Genomic DNA, 19,160 nt, shown 5'->3' with positions numbered 1-19,160 from the left:
GAGCAATTCTATGCAACTCTCATAGTCCTGTCCTTTTTTTTTTTTTTTCTTTTTCTATTTCTTTTTGAAGCATTAGCTGCCAAAACGGCTTCAAAAGGCTGGAATGGGCCACATGACTGTGAGACTGAATCAATCATGATGTGGACAGCTCTTACTTTGTTTAATGTGTCATGTGTACATATATATGTGTGTGTGTGTGTATAAATATATATATATAAATATATATATAAATACCTTTCCTAGTACCCTGCACTGACAGTGTTTAAATCCCAGGCTCAGCCAATAATCTGTACCACTGCCGTCTGTGGCTATGAGGCACTTCGTGTTCTTCCTGCCATTGTGGAAGCTGGCGAGAGCTCCTTCACCTCTTAACGTTTGCACAAGTGAGGAAGACTGAGCTATGTGTCCAAATACACACGAAGGTGCACACACTGTATGGTCCCTACCTTCCTGGCCTGTCTCTCCCAGAGCTGCAGGTGTGGATCTGCAGTATGGTCAGGTGGGCTGTGGAGTCTCACTTCAAGTTATGAGATGGTGGTTTCAGCACCTTTTTTAAAAACTAAAAAACGAAGCAAACCTTTTGACTTATGTGGTGATATGCTGACAAGCAGCCTCACGGGGGTTCACGTCCTTTCTACTGTGTGGAGGCGGCGTGGGTTTGTATATAAGGACACTTGAGTTGCTTTCTTTCCCTGTTGGTTTTACTAATGCTTGATGAGGTCATCTACAGTGGGGAAAAAACAAGTGGCCAACCCTCCCCCAGACCCCCCCCCCCCCCACCAATTCCTGTGTCTGTGTTGTTCAGTTACCACAACAGCTGTAAGCCCATCTAAAACTAGGTGTGTGGACATTGTGCTAGGGTAGTTTGTGCGTCAACTTTATGAACTGAAATATAAACCAGTAAAATTGTATTACTATTTCTTTTGTTTAACAGCATATTCATTAAATATTTTGGTACAAACAGCATTGCTTTGTACAAAGCTGTTTTATGATTGTGTGTTCCTTTCCCATGCTCCAACAGCAGTCAGGACCGCATGTGCTGTCACATGTGCACATCAGGCAGAGCTGAAAAGTGCCAACCACACGGGGGAAGAACACACAGGTACAGGTTGTGTTGTGTAAGGGATGAGTGCAGGTGGCCCTCCCTGAGAAGTACAGTGCTATGGTTGACAAGTGAGATACCCCAGTGCTTAAAATCTAAGGAAGAAAGTAGAATTATGTTTGGAAAGATAAATCATCTCACCAGCTGGAGATGGGAGAAGAAACAGCAAGGGAAGGAACTGAAGAGCAGAGCACCCGGGGCCCTGGGATACTTGCTCAGCCATAGGGAAAGCAGTGACGATGTCTTCAACTGAGGTTCCTTACCCTCTCTGGCTGGTCCTTTCAACATCTTTACATCCTAGGGATGCAGGTAGCCAGGTAGCATTCTTTATCTTCACTTCTCTGAATGTCAATGTTACTTTTCTAACCATTCTCCCCACTCCCCCCACCTGCCCAAACCTCTAGAACCACCATAAACTGCCTCAGAGTGGTCTCTGCCTGGCTTGCCTACATAACGGCTGATCCTTAGGCCCAGCCTGTGATAGGTGGTCTTGGAGAGGCCTGGATGGTGGCTCCAGAGCATAGTCGAGACCCTTTCAATGTTTACAGGGTGGAGGACATACTTCTGGAGTCCACATTTGCTTGCTAGCTAGCTCCATACTTTTCCAGGCTCAAGGGTCCCATGTTCAGGAGTATATCTTGGCAGAAATCTCCATCTTAAAGCTACACCATCTGAGAAAGGAACCCCCATACACCAATCAATCTTAATGTATGGGCCTAAAGTAACTCTGATAAGGATCTTGAAATGGGGAAATAGCTTATAGGTGTGGGACATGTTGCTGGACTGCTGAAGGGTCTGCAAAGGGACAGACAAGGCAGGGAAACAACTCTGCAGCGACAGATAGGGATTTGCTGTGTAGAAACGGGATCAAGGTATAGGAAGGAGAGAAAGCAGTAATCTGTAAGTCAGGTGGAGGTCCAGGCAAAGGAGCCTCAAAGTGGTGGGGAAACTACTGGAGATATTAAAAGCAGTTTGCATTTGGGGAAGTTTCCTACTGATCCTTTAGGGGGTTAAAAAAAAAAATGGAAAAAGTAGGGTGTGAGCAGGGGTGACAGACTAGAAACAGAACAAGAAAAGGAGTCAGTGAAACTTCATGACACAGAAACACTAGGAAGATAAATTTGGCTTTCAGTGTTTGGGTCCTAGGTGGCCTTGGACAGAATGGTGGAGATGTCTGGAATGTACATTTGCTAAGGAGTGAGTCATCTGGTAGCACAAGCTTTGTCTACTGATGCTGTCCTGTGTGGCAGTGTTCAGCACACAGGACAGGGGAGCACAGGCACATTCAGGGAATGTGCAGAGTACACAAGCACCAGACCCAGACAGGGGTCTAAGAACAGCCACACGATGGGGAAGAGTGGGGCAGGTGTCTCAAGTGAAGGTCTGTTAGTGAGATAGGAAGCAGTGTTGTTAAACTGTTGATGAGGCAGATCCAAAAAAGGAGTGTTGCAGTCAGGGTTACTGGGGTGTAGCAAGGGCAGGAGGAGGCAGACAAAATAGGCAAACAGTTAAGATAGCTAGGACAGAATGTGGGCAGGCACTCAAGGGAATGAACAGGTCAAACAGTTAAGAGCTGGAAGGCAGCTTACTCGCTGTGCTCAAGGGTAGTAAGAAATACAATCTGCAGCCTGAAGGACAGACATCTTGGAGCAGGTCAGCCCCTTGTCAGCAAGAGCTCTAAAGTGCTAAGCCAAGTTGGAGAGGAAGAACACACTAAGAGGAACGAAGAAAGGGAGAATCCACACAAACCCCAACTAAGCCCAGAACACCACCATGCCCAGGTGTAAATGACCCAAAAGCAACAAAAACCAGAGCCTTTGTGAAGGGGCGTTGTGGTAAGAGAGTCTCCTCACTATTCAGAGTGCCATATGCTAAAACACTGATCTAAGAATCACTGAGGGGAGGGGTCAAGGCATGAGCTGGAACAGACAGGATTAAAACCATACAAAATGACTGGGTGCAGGCTCAAAGAATAAAGGGCATTAGCACTAGGCTCTCTACCCTCCTATTTTATAGGTGACAAGGCCACACACCTGGACTGTTACCCTGTAGTTCTAACTCCCAGGGTGGGGAGGAGATCCATCATGCCTGCCTGCTGCTCAAGTGGTCGGTCTCTTCACTAGATGCACTTTACATGGAAATTAGGGACCATAACAAACTACAGCCCTGAACTCGTACCCACTCAACCTTTCTCTACCAGCCTCATGGGGGCTGCTGAGAGCTACCCACTACTGGAGGCTCTTGACTCGAGTCACACCTTCTTCCTCCTCTACTCCTTCCCTTCCTGGTTCCCTAATAACCTTTTGCTGTGGGCTGAGCCCTGTGCCTGTTATAGGAAGGTACGCACCCTCAGGCCCAGAGAATGCAGTTGCAGCAGAAACCGGCTGCCAAGTCCAAGCTGATGATGTGCAGAGAGAACATGGGGCCCTAAGTTATAAGGTGCTTCAAGACACAACATCCAGTGCTACTGTCTACTTACCTAACTGGTGGGCCAGGGGTCACAGTTGTCTCCAGCAGGTTTCCCACAAGTGGCTGCTGGAGAAAGAACTTCACCACCTTTGGAGTCAAACTGCTTGCTGCTGCCCTGTTTCTGGTAATGCCCAAGTCCTGGCAACCCATGGGACAGTTGTAAGGGTTACGAGTGAGGGATGTAAAAAGGTTTAGACTGCATGCTGATGCAATATGATATACTACTCAGCGCCAATTGAAAGTTTAACGGGGCAACAGACTATACAGGCCCTGGGCCCACAGCCCAAATCACTGGCTATCTCAGGACACACATACAAAATGAATCCCTCCGTGTGAAGTGAAAAATCTCTGAGATGAACAAGTTTGCTTTACAGGCCCAGAAAGGGAGTGGGGCTTATAGTTCGTTCAGTTTTATTGATAGGTCTCTTTTGTGTTTAGTTAGGTATGTATGTATGTGCAGGTGCCCACAGAGACCAGAAGAGGACAATGGATCCACTGGAGTTGGAATTACAGGCAGCTATTGGTGGATGCTGGGAAATGAACCCAGACCCTCTGAAAAAAACAGTGAGCTCTTTTTAATCACTGAGCCATCTCTGCAGCTGGCACTGGAACTTTTCTTTTCAGCAGACTGAGTCCTGCACAGAATAGTTCAGGCCATTCCTATTTTACACATAGCATTTATTTTTATTCATCCAAATGGGAAAGAAATGCAACATGTCAAGGCATTACAAACCGCGGCAGCCAGACAAAGGGGTCTATCTATGGCAGAGTCCAACATATTCAACACAAAGGAGCCACAGTGTAGGTGCTGCTTGCAGGGCTCGGAGCAGCAGGGTCCCTTTGGATGAAGGCCGGGCATCTCTGGGCGAGGCACTGATGATAGTCCACACATGCAGGCTGCTGCTTCAACCACGCTGACACTTGTAAAGTCCAGAGTCTACATGTCACCACAGGCCCAGAAGGCATGGGGCAGTCCATGGTGCTTGTGTTTCCAATGTTTAACATAGTATACATCTTGAAGTTATTGCCAAAGACTTTGCACTGCAAATTATACTATTTACACTGTGTACTTGGGAAAAACAGTAAATACAAATGGGTATTTTAAACAGACTCCTAAGCAGTAACTTGACCAACATGAGACCGGAGTAAGCTAAGCCTGGAGAAAAAATGCCACCTGTAACTCTGCAATAGACAGGTTTTCTCCTCCTAGACCAGCAAAGTATTTGCCAGGGCCCTGGTGTGCTTCTTGAGGTCAGTACTCCCCCCAATTCCTGGGATGCAGAGCAAGTGCCTTGGACAGGCTGTGAGGATGTTCTGCCCCACCTGGCAGTTTCTACAACTGAGTGTGCTTTCCAGGAACAGGAATATGGATAGTTAAGCACCTCCACACCACCAGGGTGTGGCCTGTCGCTGGAAAGCTGCCATGTTAAGTGAGCTGGGAGCGGGAAAGGGGGGCAGCACTCCGAATCCTATTTAGGTGTCTTGTGAGAAGTGGATGCTACCCAGTGGCACCAGGCTAGCCTGAGCAAAAAGATGAATGTTAGAGAAGGGACTGCATGCATCTGGTAGCAGCACTTTTGTCCTTGGGTCAAGTAACAGCAGAGTACATGTGGAATGTGGGCTTACCACATCTTCATAGATGAATACCATCACTACCTTGAGGGTCAGCTGGGACATGATTATGTCCAGGGAACAAATTTACTTAGATCCTGTGTCTTGATTCACTCACCCAGAATCTTATGTTTATGCCAACAGGAACCAAGTTCCTTGGCCAGAGTAAAAAGGTATGCTCAGTCAGGAAGGGTGGAGCTTATCCACCACTCGGAGGAAGGCAAGGAGCCAGAAACTGGAATTGCAACTTTCTAAGTTACAGGAAGAAACTTAAAGGCAGTCTTCCTAACTACCTTAAACTTCCTAATGCTGTCCTTACTCTTGACTCATTTCCTTGACCACTTAACAAGGAATGAAAACTTTTTTCTGGCTCCCAGTACAGAATAATTAGTTAGGGCAGAGTTTTGTTGTTGTTGTTGTTGCTGTTAATGTATTTATTTTTAATTTTAACCATCTATTTCCCAAAGTAGGAAAACAAAAGATGGCATTAAACTTTTAACTGAATGCTAGGACACATGATCAACAGGCATAGCTCTATCATTTACTGACAGCCAGAAGACAAGAACCACCCTATGAGCTAGAGCACAGCACAGGACTTAGCTGCCAAATAAAAGGATATTCCTGGTATTAGCTATGGACAGAGTGCACACTCTTTAGCAAAGACAGAGCCAGTCTCCATCTACTCCATGCAAAAATCTCTCTTCCATGAACCTAGAAACTTCTCTAGAAATATGCAAGGTATGCTCCTTCTAGCAGCCTCAGAGACATGACCAGGCAGCACAGCCCTACAGAGCAAAGGTTCTCAACCTGTGGGTCGAGACCAACTTGACAAACTATGTCCAAAAAAAAAAAAAAAAAAAAAAAAAAAACAAACAAAACCTATTTACATTTCAACTAATAACAGTAGCAAAATTGCAGTTATGAAGTAGCAATGAAAATAATTTTATGGTTGAGGGGTCACCACAACATGAGGAACTGTATTAAAGGGTCTTAACATTAATTAGGAAGGTGAGAACCACTGCTCTAGAGGGAGCTAAGTAAGGCTCAAGACAGCCAGCATGTCTCCCAGGCACACCAACTGCAGATCACAAAACCTTACTGAGAACAAGCCGTTGTTGCTGGAACTGGGTTAAAAACTGCCCTGAAGTACGTACCTGGAGGAGAGAAGAGGGATTCCAAGGAGTACCCTCCAGGCCCAAGATTCACCTGTCCTCTAGAAGACTGCAAAGCCTGGCCTGAAAGGAGTCTGCATTCCATAGAGTTTCTTTACCCTGTGATTGGTTCTGAAGGGGGTGAGAATGGGAGTGGAGGGGATGACTGGTGTCCATCATTTTACCCTCACACACACAGGCCCCAAGCCAAAACTAGTCTGAATACAAAACAGATCAAGGCCAAAGAAACATTGTTAGTGACCTTTAGGCTTACAAGAAAGAAAAGGCCTACAGAATGATGAAATTGTCTTGTGCTGTCATGTGCCTCGTGGCAAGAAAACCTTCCAATGCTCCAGCGGCCCTTTTCATCCTAATCCCAAGAGCTCCTCATCCCTTGACAGTCTAGTACACACTAAATGGAAAGGTGTAATTTATAGTTACAGGCATGGTCTACTATAATAAGAGTGACATTACTCAATGTAATGTGTCTGTGGCCACTTTACCCTCCTAAACTCATCTGTTGACTGCCCACCACCCGGAGCACAGTCCATGCCCCTCAGCCTGTCACCCAGCCTGTCCCAATCTAACCCAAGTACCTCTTGGCAACATAAAAGATGTGGCTCTGATACAACCTCTTTACCAGACCATGTCATCCTCTAGGTTCAGCTCCACAGCTGCTGCCTCCCTTGGACATTCCCCACTCAGTCTTCCCTCCTCTAGGAGATCCTGAGCCCTTCTGTTACACTCTTTGGTCAGCAGTGTGCCTCCGTCACTTCCTGCTGACAGGATCTGCACCTTCCTTATCCTCAGTAATTGCCCAGGAGAGCTCAGGTGCTGCCACAGGACAGATGCAAAGGCTAAATAATCTTGACCGTCTTAAGGCCAGGGCTGGCTTCTGGCATAGTGTGTAAGTAAGGTGTGACAGAGCCACACTCACCAATGCCCAGATTTTCATTTTAACAGATGGGAAGTTGGCCATGGAGTTCTTATTACTCAAAGATTGTTAGGCTTGGTGTCCCAGATACCTTCTAAAACTCTGACCTAAGGCTTCCAAACAACTGCTACCTCCAGTTCTAGTCCCCAGCAGAGCTACAGAAGCCCATCCTGACCTGCTCACTGTAGAGTAGCAGCCTATTACCTGCAGGCCCTAATTAGAATACCTCCTCCCCCACAAAGAAATTCTAGCACTGAAAAGAACACAGGAGACATGGCTAGGTGGAGACTAACACAACTGAAACCCAGAGCAAATCCTTCAGTAACCACATAATTTCATCTGTCCTTAAGAACCTTTTAAAAGAAGATCTCCTTTCCCACTGGCTAGAGGCTATACTCTAACTGAATCCCAAAAAGCACTAACCCTTGCATAGGTTAAAATCTTAAAAATTGGGAAAAAAATCTAAATGAAAGCAAAAGACAGACCCCAGTAAAAGAGAATATCCAGTATATAGTTGTGATTGGCAAGCCCAACCTTGTAAAAAATGAAAGGGTACAAATGCCAAGTGGCAGGCTTCCAATCTGCCTGATGTCAAGATGATGCTTCTGCCTACAGTCCCAGTGCAGATCGACCTTATCTGCCTTAGTGGCTCTGAACTCTATCAGTACCTTTCAACTCAGAGGCAGCAACAGTCCCTGGTGGGATGGGAGTGGTCTGCTTATGCAGATCAGCTGCAGGCCCTGCTCAGGGCAGCAGACAAGTCAAACAGGCCAACATCTCTGCTTGCTCTAGCTACTCCCTTCATCCTTATCTGGGCATAGCCTCTTCCTCCCTCTTCTCGTCAGCCTGGATTATAGGTCCTTGGCTCTCTAGGTGTACTTCCACAATTTTCTCACCACATCGAAGAGTGGTGATCATAAAGGGCACAGCACCCAGGGCTCTTCACAAAGTAGCTCTGAAAAATACCTCCAACCTATTTCTCACCCTGGTAACCATTCCAGGCCCCATACCAAGGCATTCACAAGACCTAGAGGGCTGCACCTTTCTCAGCACACAGGCCTCCAATGCCAAAGTATGCTCCCAGACTCCCCTCACTGTTCTACGCTGTCCCAATCAGAGGCCTGGGTCACTTGGACCAGGGCTACTGCAATTGTGACTCAGCTCTATGACCTTCTATGCTGTTAGTCAATTCACAGTTGGTCTGTGAAACTGAAAATGGGCTTGCTAGACATCAGCCCTGAAACCAGGATTAGCATCCCTCTGAGGCGGTGGAGCAGAGCTGCTAGCTGTGGTCATCCCACTACAGAAGACAATTCTGATTCTGTTCAAACCTCCTGATGTTCGCCTCCCTTCTACCTGCCAGTGATCTTCTGTCCTTCCTCAGCTCTCCTAAGCTGAAAACCTTGTCATGTCACAACCCCATCCAAAGTAGAAGGTTACAGTGAACACATTCCTCAAATCTAGCTCCAGAAAGGACCTATTCCCAATGTCACCCAGTCCTGTCAAAGGTGGTTCAAATGGACATCTGTGGCACATTTTCTTCTACACTATCCAAACTTTTGTTTTGTTTTGTTTTGTTTTGTTTTGTTTTGTTTTGTTTTGTTTTGTTTTGGACAAGGTCTCATTACATAGCCTAGGCTGGCCATGAACTCACAATCTTCCTCAAACACCACCAAACATAGCTCATAGCTTGAACATATGCTATCACCATACCACAGCGCTCACTTCTTCCTGTGTTTTTCTGAATCAGCTTCACCTGCCCTCAGATGGTAACTTCATGTCACACTGCCCACCTGGCTGCTCATAGCTGTCGTTTCCTCTCTGGAACCACATACAAGTAAAATTCTTTAAAATAAATGATAAGAGTGTCCATGCTTGGCCCAAGGCCATCCCTTCACTAGTCTTGACACATTGGTCCTTTGATCTTGTTTCCAGGTGACTTTAGCCCTTCTGGGTTTCTCAAGTGCACCCTCCATACTTTGTTTTAACATCCCAAAGAATGGCATCCATAATTTTTCTTAGTGTAGCCCAAATGGTATGAGAGATTTTACAAAGTGGAACCCTGCATTAAACTGCTCTGGAAAGTGCCACTGTGAGGATGACCCTTTGGTTAAGCACATGCAGACTGGCCAGCATTATCTGACAACCACCCACCCACCCACCCACCCCCAAAAAATCACATTTCCAAAAGCCTGGGATCGATCTCTCCAAGCAGCACCCACTAAGTCTGCACTTCATTACATACAGTTTTGGGAACCACACTAGACTATAAATATTCCAGTGTACAGCTAACAAAAACCAGGCATCCTGGCTTAGAGCTGATTCACAATACATTTCCAAAGGAACCAGGGAGAGCACGAGCTAAGACAGGAAAGGTAGATTGGTTTTGTTTGTTCTATTTTGTAAGGCACACACAGTCGAGTCCCACAGTCTAGATAAAGGGAAGTAGAATGTACCAGAGACAGAGGAAGGGACACTTCTGTGAAATGGCCTTGGGAAGCAGGATGGTAAGGAGGGCACAGAGCCAGCTGAGCATAGAACAGTCAAGAGCATATGGGCTCTGTCGCCAAGCACTGTGTAACTGAGCAAAGTCACTTTACCTAAAGCCCTTTCCTACTAAGAGCAAACTTTTAGGTCCTTCAGTTGCAGGATTCAAAACCAATCTGCTAGCCCTGAGAACAGCACAAGAAATGTCATTTCCTCTGTGTGGCTCAATACTCACTAATTAGAAGCCACAGTATTTTACCACAAACAAGCAGGGTGGTTTGTAGAGACCTCTGCGTTTTGGGCCCTGTAGAACAATAATCCTCGCACCACTCCTTCTCTAGGACTGGGAGCTAGAAATGGACCAAAGAATGGAAGAAGGCTCTGCAGTGCTCTGAGTCCTGTCCAGACCACAGCCTCACGTTTCTTCACATGCTTTGATGCTCTAGAACTTGGTTAAAATAAGATTCTTCCAATTTGTCTCCAAGATTGCAGCATAGCATACTTCCCTTGTCAGTTGTCAAAGATGACAAGAATATGGACAAGGTGGGATTCTGTACTCTGTTACTATCTCTCTCTGTCCCTAAGCAACTGGCAATGAAGTTGGGAAGTGGTCTGCAAGCAGCAAGGTGAGAAACAGATATAGCCAGAGAACCCTGGCCCAAGGTGGAAGGAAGACTCACATTCCAAACTGGCAAGTGCTTAGCACTCAGCATGGGTCTTCTGATGGGTCACTGTCCCTTCTATACCTAAGTAGGTCTACCTTCTACCCTAAACCTCTTCCTTCTACCCAGTGAGCCAAAACCTCCTCCAGCTCCATTACCTTTCTCAGGCAGAGAGTATGTTCCAGAAAGAAGAGCTAATGAAAACAGGTACCATGGCCTCTTGATACTTCATCCAAACAAACAAAAAACCAAACCAAAACAAAAAAACAAGCTTTAGATACAAAAGCTTCCTCTGTTGGCACAGCCCATTGTCTTCTTTGTCTTCATGCCGTTTGTTAGAAATCCTTTTATCGGCCGGGCGGTGGTGGCGCACGCCTTTAATCCCAGCACTCGGGAGGCAGAGCCAGGCGGATCTCTGTGAGTTCGAGGCCAGCCTGGGCTACCAAGTGAGCTCCAGGAAAGGCGCAAAGCTACACAGAGAAACCCTGTCTCGAAAAACCAAAAAAAAAAAAAAAAAAAAAAAAAGAAATCCTTTTATCATCCATCACCCCCACAAAAAAACAACCCAAACAAAAATCCCTGTTTTTCAAGATATATTGTCTGCTCTGGAGTGTGCTTAAGACAGGAGGCCTAGAATCCAGCTAGCCTTCACCTTTGCCTTATAATTTGCAGCTTGCTGAGCAGAAAGCAGCACTGGTACCAAACACAGAGAGGGTCCTTCTCTCCTGTCTCTAGCACCTAACCCTCCACATCAGATTCATGTCCACATCAGAAATAACAGCACCTCCAGGAAGGCTGCCTGAGAATTAAGAATGTTCCAGTGCCACATACACCCACAATACCAATTCTGGCAATATTCCTTCCTCATTCCTGTCCTGGCTTCTTACATCTACTACACATGCCTCCCAAATAGTTCCTCCTGTCATTTTTTTTTTTTTTGGTAGAATTTTATATGGTTGTCACATGAACATTGTAGGTGACATGTTGTGATGTCAAAATGTTGGGCAAGCCTAAGTCCTAAACAAAAACTGCCATTAACTGAATGACTTGGGACAAGGAAGGAGAAGATCCAACAAAGAAGGACAGCAATGTCCTAACTGCAACAATGCTGACCCCATGTGCTGCTGTTGACCTTCAGCAGCAGAGAGAGACAACTGTGGACCACTCCTCTCCAATGAGAAGGAAGTTGTTAAGTCCACGCTACTGCCAACTGGGCATGGCAGAGGCGGTAATCTTTACACTACCCCCTTGCGAGGCAAGACAACCACTTGCACAAATGGTAAAGTTCTAGATAGAAAGACCATGACCCTCCTCTGATAACTGGTCAGGGTTGTTTTCTGCTGTTGTTATGTTTGGTGGTGTGTGATCCTGTGATTGTTCGTGTGTGTGTGTGTGTGTGTGTGTGTGTGTGTGTGTGTGTGTGTGCGCGTGCGCGCGCGCGCGCGCGCGCGCACACACACACACTTAAGAGCCTTTCTTCAATGCTGGCCAAATGAGATGAAGAACCTACCCATAGTCTCAGCTAAGGAGAAACATAGTAACTTTTACCAAGTAACACAAGTCTAATTTACTCCTTAAAGGTAATCCTTGTCCACACAGTTTTTTCTAAAATTTAACACCTCAGAATTCAATTTGTGTTTCCACTTAACTCACCTCCTACTAACAGCCTGGACCTCAACCTGTCCACCCTCCTTCTGAGGCTCCTTAGGTCTTTGCCAGCATGTATGAGCCAGTCCTTGCATGGTAGTTCAGAAGCATCACCCCATTTGTCCTTGTATTCAACAGAAACTTCCCAACTGTGTCCAGATAGGTAGACCAACAGAATAGACTAACGCTCTAAGAGTCTCAGACAGAAGGGGGCCTCATGTGGTGTGAGTGCAAATGCTTTCCACTAATGTACCATGAGACAAGATACAGGGACTTCTCACAGAAGAATCTGAGTGAACAGCATCCTAGGTGCTTCCTCGGTCCTCCTTTTCTTTCCCGAGTTTATATTAACTTGTTCTCTAAAACCAAACACCACAAGCCTTTGAGACTAGATTCTGGCCACTATAGGTTCTTTATTACTAAATTGTGGGTAGAAAACTTGAAATCAGCAGGTAAATGTTCTAAGTTCAGCCTTTGTAAAACTCTAAGCACCCGTAAATCCCAAACAAGTATCTACAAACCATGGGCTGCAAGCTGGCTGGTGATTTAAATGCTGCAGCAAAAATATGAGCAAACCTGTCCTGCCAAGTCTGGCCTCAGGCTGGGGGCGGCCCAGGCCTATGCGCACAAAGTAGTAAGCCCAACTCACTCCTAAGCAGACCATGCACCTGCTGCTTAACCAGCAGGGCCTCACATCTATCCTTCTGTCTCAACCAAGGGAACAGCAGAGTCAGCATTCACAAGTACTTCCTGTGTACCAGGTACCATTAAAAGCTTTGAATATATGAACTCATCAGATTCCCAAGCTCCACAGGAATAGGCTGGAGTGAGAGAAATCCTTTGGTCTGGATTCCACATGGCTTCTATCCTTTATCTCTATCTGTGCTGTAAAGCTTATATAACCCAATTCACATTATGGTTCTATTTTTAAAAACTTCCAAAGATCATTGCTTCAAACATAATGGAAGCTGTTAGCTCCTAACTGAAATGACAGTGACATGGAAAGGATATCTATTTGTGCAACTAATCCAACACAAATCCTCTGCTTAACAGCCTTTCTGTAAGACACCATTAGGAGAAGGGGCTGAGTCTTAAACAAGGCTGCACTTGCGCTGTTAAGTGCTACAGACACACACACCCGTGTTGAAGCTCATCTTAACTTCGGGTGCTTAGGTCTGCTGTTGTCACTGACACCCCATCCATCTCCCTCCCAAGCCTCCTAGTAACATTAAGGAACACTGACTGCATGGCATCAGATGTTGCAGAGAACAGGCATGAATGCCATGGTACCTTTGCAGTTCTTGGTGACTTGAGGCACTGGCATTAAAAGAGTAGAAATGAACGCAGACCATTCATAGAGCGGGCTGCTTTCAGATGTTACTTTGCTCACAATACCCCTGGTTTACAGGCTCCAGACAGCTTGGGAAGAAAACATCTCTAGCGCATTTCCCTTAGTGCTGACTACTCTCCTCCATTCTAATCATTAGTGAAAAATAAGAATCAGGAAACTTACAGCAAGTGATTTATTATAATGGTAACACTCACCTGCCACTGAAAGAATGCAGTCAGTGTTTACATTGCCCACTGTGTTCTTGGCAGGACTACAGAGACAGCTGCCACGCAGGGCTGCAGTGTGTGCTGGGCATCCCACTTTCTGACCCAACATTTGGACAGAGCATGAGGAGCGTAACCAGAGCAGATTTCAGGCCCTCAAAAGTGCCGAGGAAAAACGCTACTTGAGGAAATCTTCAAGTAACATCAATTTTGTGGTGTTAGAAAGCCTACAATATTCAGTATTTTATAATTAAACTACTAAATAAATTAGTAACTTTTGCCACTGTTAATACACTATCTCCCAAAGTAGGGCATTTATTTACAACAAGGCCAATTCCACCAGCAAGGGAACTTTCAGGCTTCAGACGCTCCCACTGGTCAGGGCCTCTTTCTCGGGGTCCCAGAAAAGGACTTGGCATCAGCAGGCACAGGACTGCACTGCACTGCTCTGCCTTGTTCAGCCTTTAACAGAAGCCAACCTCATAAACTGCAGGTTCTGTATGGGTACAAAGTTGTCCCAGCAACCTTAATGCTAGAAACGAATAGAAATTGCTACAGAAAGAAATGTAAAACAAATTTTATTTTTATATATCTATCTATATAAATACAGCTTTAGCACAGAACATCTACTATAATGAGGTGTATTTATGGGGTATACTAAAGGAAGTAAATCCTTATTAAAGTATCTGGCCTAACCCTCATACCATTTAAATGAATTCTGTTGAAGACTGACAACAGTGAGAAATATTCTAGCTACCTAACCTGGAAAAAACAGATTCCTTAAGTCGATTTGGTTTCGGTGGACTCACTATCACCTTTCTGAGTCTTGCTCAAGTTGATTCTACAAATAATTAGCTAAACCCAACCAATTACATATATTTCCCAGTTAATAGTTGTGTTTTTTTTAACTTTTCTATTGCTTTTTTTTTTCTTTTTTCTTTTTAAATGGCTTCTTGCTGTTGTTGTATTGGGGCATGCAACACAGGTCCGAGAAGGTTCTCTTCTTCAGAGATTGGCACTTATACCCTCAGCCTGTGTTGTAAGTACACACATGAATCCTATGGCACTGTTACCAATGTTACTGCTTCTGATATCCCAGTTCCTTGGCCAAAGTGCCCTTTCATTTTAATTCTTCTTAAAGTGTTCCTACCACTGAATTATTATATTCCAACAAGTGCCTCTGTATGTATAATTTACATAGACATAATGTAAATATAATATCCTAAATTTCTACCCACATACACTTGACTCAGTGAATGTGAAATGTTTCTCTTGAATAAAAAGCATTTACAAGAGTATTAAAACAAATGCTGAAAATTACTATTTTACATTTAGACCATAAAAATTTAAAGTTAATGCAGTGACATAAGACCTAGGAGATCAAATACATCATATGATTGTCATATATGCAGGTTGTGTTAATCGGTTATTGTTTTTTCTTTAATCAGAAAATAAAAGAGCTTACCTTTGTGAACTGAGATCACAGCTTACAGTCACTATATCTCAGCCTATCTTATACAAGTGATATGGCTACGGAGGTCCGAGGAGAACGAGAATAAAGTGAGATAAACGTGCTGAAAACTGCTTAAAAGTATTAACCTGAAATACACAGAGGGTCCAACACCAGTTTTAAAAATATATTAACGAGGTATTCCCAGCTCTTCAATTAATTATGGTGACTGATGCATGAATTTCAAACATTCACCCAATTTAAAAAAAAAAGAAAAGAAAAAAGAAAGAAATGGCTAATCCAAGCATGATCAGTATTTCATTCCCAAGGTTAACAATTTGAGATTATTACAAACAACATCAGGAGCTACTTATACCCAACCCCTTACTTCGCCATACTATGCACCAAACCTCATCGGCATGAGGTATGTTGGAAATCTATGGAACCATTATGGGCACAAGAGATGGGGCACTCCTGCAGCCTTAAGGGACACAGGTTGCCAACCACACCTCTGGTGAAGCGCCGGCCCCCACCAAGAGATATGGCTTAGGGAGGACACCTGTCTCAGATAAATTATAATACTGCTAGCTGGACAGTCAAAAATGTAAGTGCTTGAATTATGTGCTACAAATGATTAAAAAATGCCAGAGGATAGCATAGTTTACACACAGATTCTAAGTTCTACATTAATTTGTAAACGCTCTGACCAGAGCTACACCAAAAGGATTACACCTAGATATTGCTACGTTTCCCAAAGGAGAGCTTTAAAACAGACATTGTGGCTTTGGACAAAGTATTGCTCTTCTTTAAAATTCTCAGTCATTATTTTCAAAAAGGGTTAGAGTGGTGGATCTGAAAGCTGGAAAGCCTCAGGGGTCACATTGCTCTTAAGACCGAGATATAGAAATTGCCATTCAAGCCAGACAACCTGATGGTTCTAGAAGTCAGAGAAGAAATCTTGAGGGCCCAAGTGAATAATAAATGGTGCGACGCTCAGAGGCTGGCAATAGGGGCTGTCAATGAAAAAACCACCTACAGTGGAGAAAAGAGCAGAGAAGCAGAGCTTTATGTTAATTTCACACAATTGGACGAAGCTAAGAGCTTCATTTATATTTCTCTGCTCTTTCAGCTGTAAGTGGAATTTTCATTACAAAATGAAGGGTAGGAAGGGCAAAAGGTGGGAGGACACTTAATTCATTACAGATTTAAACAGCTGAACTTGCATGGTTACCACTTCTAACATAGGGTTGACAGCTCCATTGTTTTAAGTAAAGCAGAGAAATGTAAAAGTTTGCAGCAACTCGGCAGGTTTACAACATGGTTAGTAACTTCCAACAAACAACAAAATTAAGAAGAAAGGGGGAAGACTTGGTAGGAACCATTTGAAATGACGGCCATCATGTTGGAGAACAGCACAGCTCCCTCCTCCATCAGAGAGGGGGTGAGTTATGAAGCAGAGTCAGAGACTGCAAAAGTATTTTCTCAAGAGAAATCTCCAGAGAGATTCCAGCCTAGAGTCCAAATTTGATGATCAATTTCAAATAACAATACAACTGCAACTGCCAATTAATAGTGTTTCAAAAACAGAGGACCACTGTAAATATTTAATTAATAAAAACTGGACACTAGCAGCCATGCTTTTTCTTCTCAGTGATGGCTCTGTTTCATCCATAGGTCAGCAAAACAAATCAATGAACATGAGAACTCCCAGCTGAGAGGGCCCTGCTCGATTATGTCTTGCCACTAACACACATGATGAGAAGGACAAGTTCAAGCTATTTCCAGCAAGTGACAAGGTTTTATTAAAGTATCACCCACCACTAGTAGAAACACAGAGTCAATGAAAAGAACAAACGATTATACACTATACGTCTGAGCAGTGATGCTGCACTTGTGCCTCCATGCCCATCTCGCCTTTGCTTCCAAAGGAGCCTGGCATGTAAGTTAGTAAAGACCACTTAAAGTGATGGGCACTGCTTGGTTTTGAAAAGGAATTTAACAGAAAAGTAGTTATTTCCTACTGAGTTATTTTTAAGACACGGTGACTTATACATATCTGCAGAGGACTACCTGAATGGGGGTGAATACCTTAATGAAACCATTACCTTCTAGTAACATCATCAGCTTTCCAAACAAGGTGAGAATGCAAGTGAAGACTTGGGTCTGCACCCTTCACAGAACAGCACAATGTTACTGACTCAGTTTCCACCAGTGTAACCAGGTGTCTGAAAAGTAAATGCTGACCCATGGCTGAAACCTGTCACTTTTCACAGCAGCACTCAACAAGAACTGGGACAATCGGAGAGCGAGTTTTTATGGGGATCCTGTTGCTGCTTTAGATTCTGATATCATTGAAGAGGAAAGGAGACCCTTCAAGGAATCCCAGGAAACTGCTAATCATCTATCTTCATGAAAAAGTCAAGGAGTGAAAGAGTCTTACAGAGTGAAGAAGGCCACAAGAACAAAAGAGGGTGAGTGATTAATTTATTTTTTTTAACTTGGAAATTCGTAAACTAAAATAATCACAATCCTCCTTCCCCATCTTTGGGTGCTGCCATCATTTTAAAAAGCAATGCTTGGATAACAGAATGTAACCTTATCATGGGAATGCTCTTGTACAACTGGAGTACCAAGAGCTTACAAAGTAAGTAGACTGAGTCAGACTAACAATCATCTCTGCTTTGTTTTAGCAGCTTGCTTACAAGTGAATGGGTTTCTAGGGCTAAGTTATTATTAGTTTGCAATTCCTTGAAATCTGATACCAAAACATATCAAAAATAATAAACTAACATTATTCAAACCCATATTTTATTGGCTTTAATTACACACTTCATTATTTACAAAGTTATGGTTTAAATGAAAAGTTTCTACTGTATTTGGAAAAAAAAAAATAACTACAGCCCAAATTAAAGAGCCCTGGGGCAAGCACATCAATCAGCTACGACTCAGTGGCTGCATCAGGAACCAGGCAGTACTCTGTGTTACAACAAAGCAGTTTATTTGTGATCAGTGTTGAGACTCTATACATCCTTCACAAATTTAACTTGACATAATCTGATACTCTCTGAGAACGTCAACTTTGAGCTGCTAGACTTACTTCCCTACAACAAAGGGGCTGGTATAAATTATTTCCAGGAATGAGGTACCGTTTCACAGAACTGGTTTCTTTTTGTTTGTTTTCAAGTTTTAGAGAACTGAATTTGCATTTGTTAAAATCAAAAAGTAGGAAAGATGTTCTTTACAAATAATTTTGATCAAGTATGTGTTCAAAGAAAGCAGGATAAAAAGGCTTTTTCTCTAACATTCTGCATTGTACTGTACTGTTGTTCAATAGGAATGAGCTTCTGTCATTTGCTAAAAGAATGAGTAGTGGGGAACAGGATATGTTGGGAATTTCATAACGGGTAACAGAACCATTCTCTTGGGCAAACCTACAGAGAAAAGAAACGGAGAGGACTCCAATAAAAATTTCAGGTTAAAAAAGTTCTTACAATAATAATCATTAACCATTTCCAGATTAGTCAGTCCATTTTATAAATACCATTTTGGAAGAGGCCCACAAATCCCTCACAAATCAATTGCTCTTCTATCTTATAAAAATGCCCGTATCACAGAATGACACTCAGAAATGACATCTGAATGAGCAGGCACAATTTCTAAAGATCAAAATCAATGCTGGTAATAACACTTTTGTCCTAAAGTGACTCTGGAAATGCATATAGCACATGACATATTAAGGAGAAATATGTCAAGATATAAGGCTTTCTGTGCGGCCTCAAATTCCAGGAAAGACAGCTCCAACCAGAGCTACCGACCAGCTGTTTATCTTCTCATGGGCTACCACTAATGTTGACATGGCAAATCTGGAAAGATTAATATTGTTTTCTTAATTTGTAATTAATACGTTCTTGTGGCCTCACAAACTCCTGCACACAAAGAAGGATTTGAAATCTGCCCCTGTCTTTATACTGATGTTTAACCTAGGAGAAATCACAAAGCAGCAACAGCAGGTATTCAAGAGCACCAGATGATCAGAGGGAGATAACCCCACATGCAACAGCTTTACAAAGGCCAAAAGACATATTTACCTTAC

The 19,160-nt window shown here is 43.7% G+C and overlaps 1 protein-coding gene across 25 annotated transcripts in view; it reads right to left on the bottom strand.

Annotated features, from left to right (window-relative positions):
* Positions 1-61: 61 nt before the first annotated feature.
* The window catches only part of Strbp (spermatid perinuclear RNA binding protein), a 181,166-nt gene continuing 162,067 nt past the window's right edge, over positions 62-19,160 (bottom strand). For 16 of the 25 annotated variants that reach the window (XM_076568485.1, XM_042274763.2, XM_042274760.2 and 13 more), the window contains one exon: positions 18,049-18,498. In XM_076568485.1, the coding sequence (XP_076424600.1) occupies positions 18,422-18,498 (77 nt within the window). In that variant the 3' untranslated portion in view covers positions 18,049-18,421. Of the gene's footprint in view, positions 15,217-18,048; positions 18,499-19,160 lie in introns of those variants that run through there. The other 9 variants (XM_076568491.1, XM_042274762.2, XM_076568489.1 and 6 more) reach the window with 2 other exon arrangements.

Source organism: Peromyscus maniculatus, chromosome 4 (assembly GCF_049852395.1).
Source record: "Peromyscus maniculatus bairdii isolate BWxNUB_F1_BW_parent chromosome 4, HU_Pman_BW_mat_3.1, whole genome shotgun sequence".
Taxonomy (NCBI): Eukaryota; Metazoa; Chordata; class Mammalia; order Rodentia; family Cricetidae; genus Peromyscus; species Peromyscus maniculatus.
Note: the sequence above shows the minus strand (reverse complement) of the source record. Positions and strands in the feature narration are given on the sequence as shown.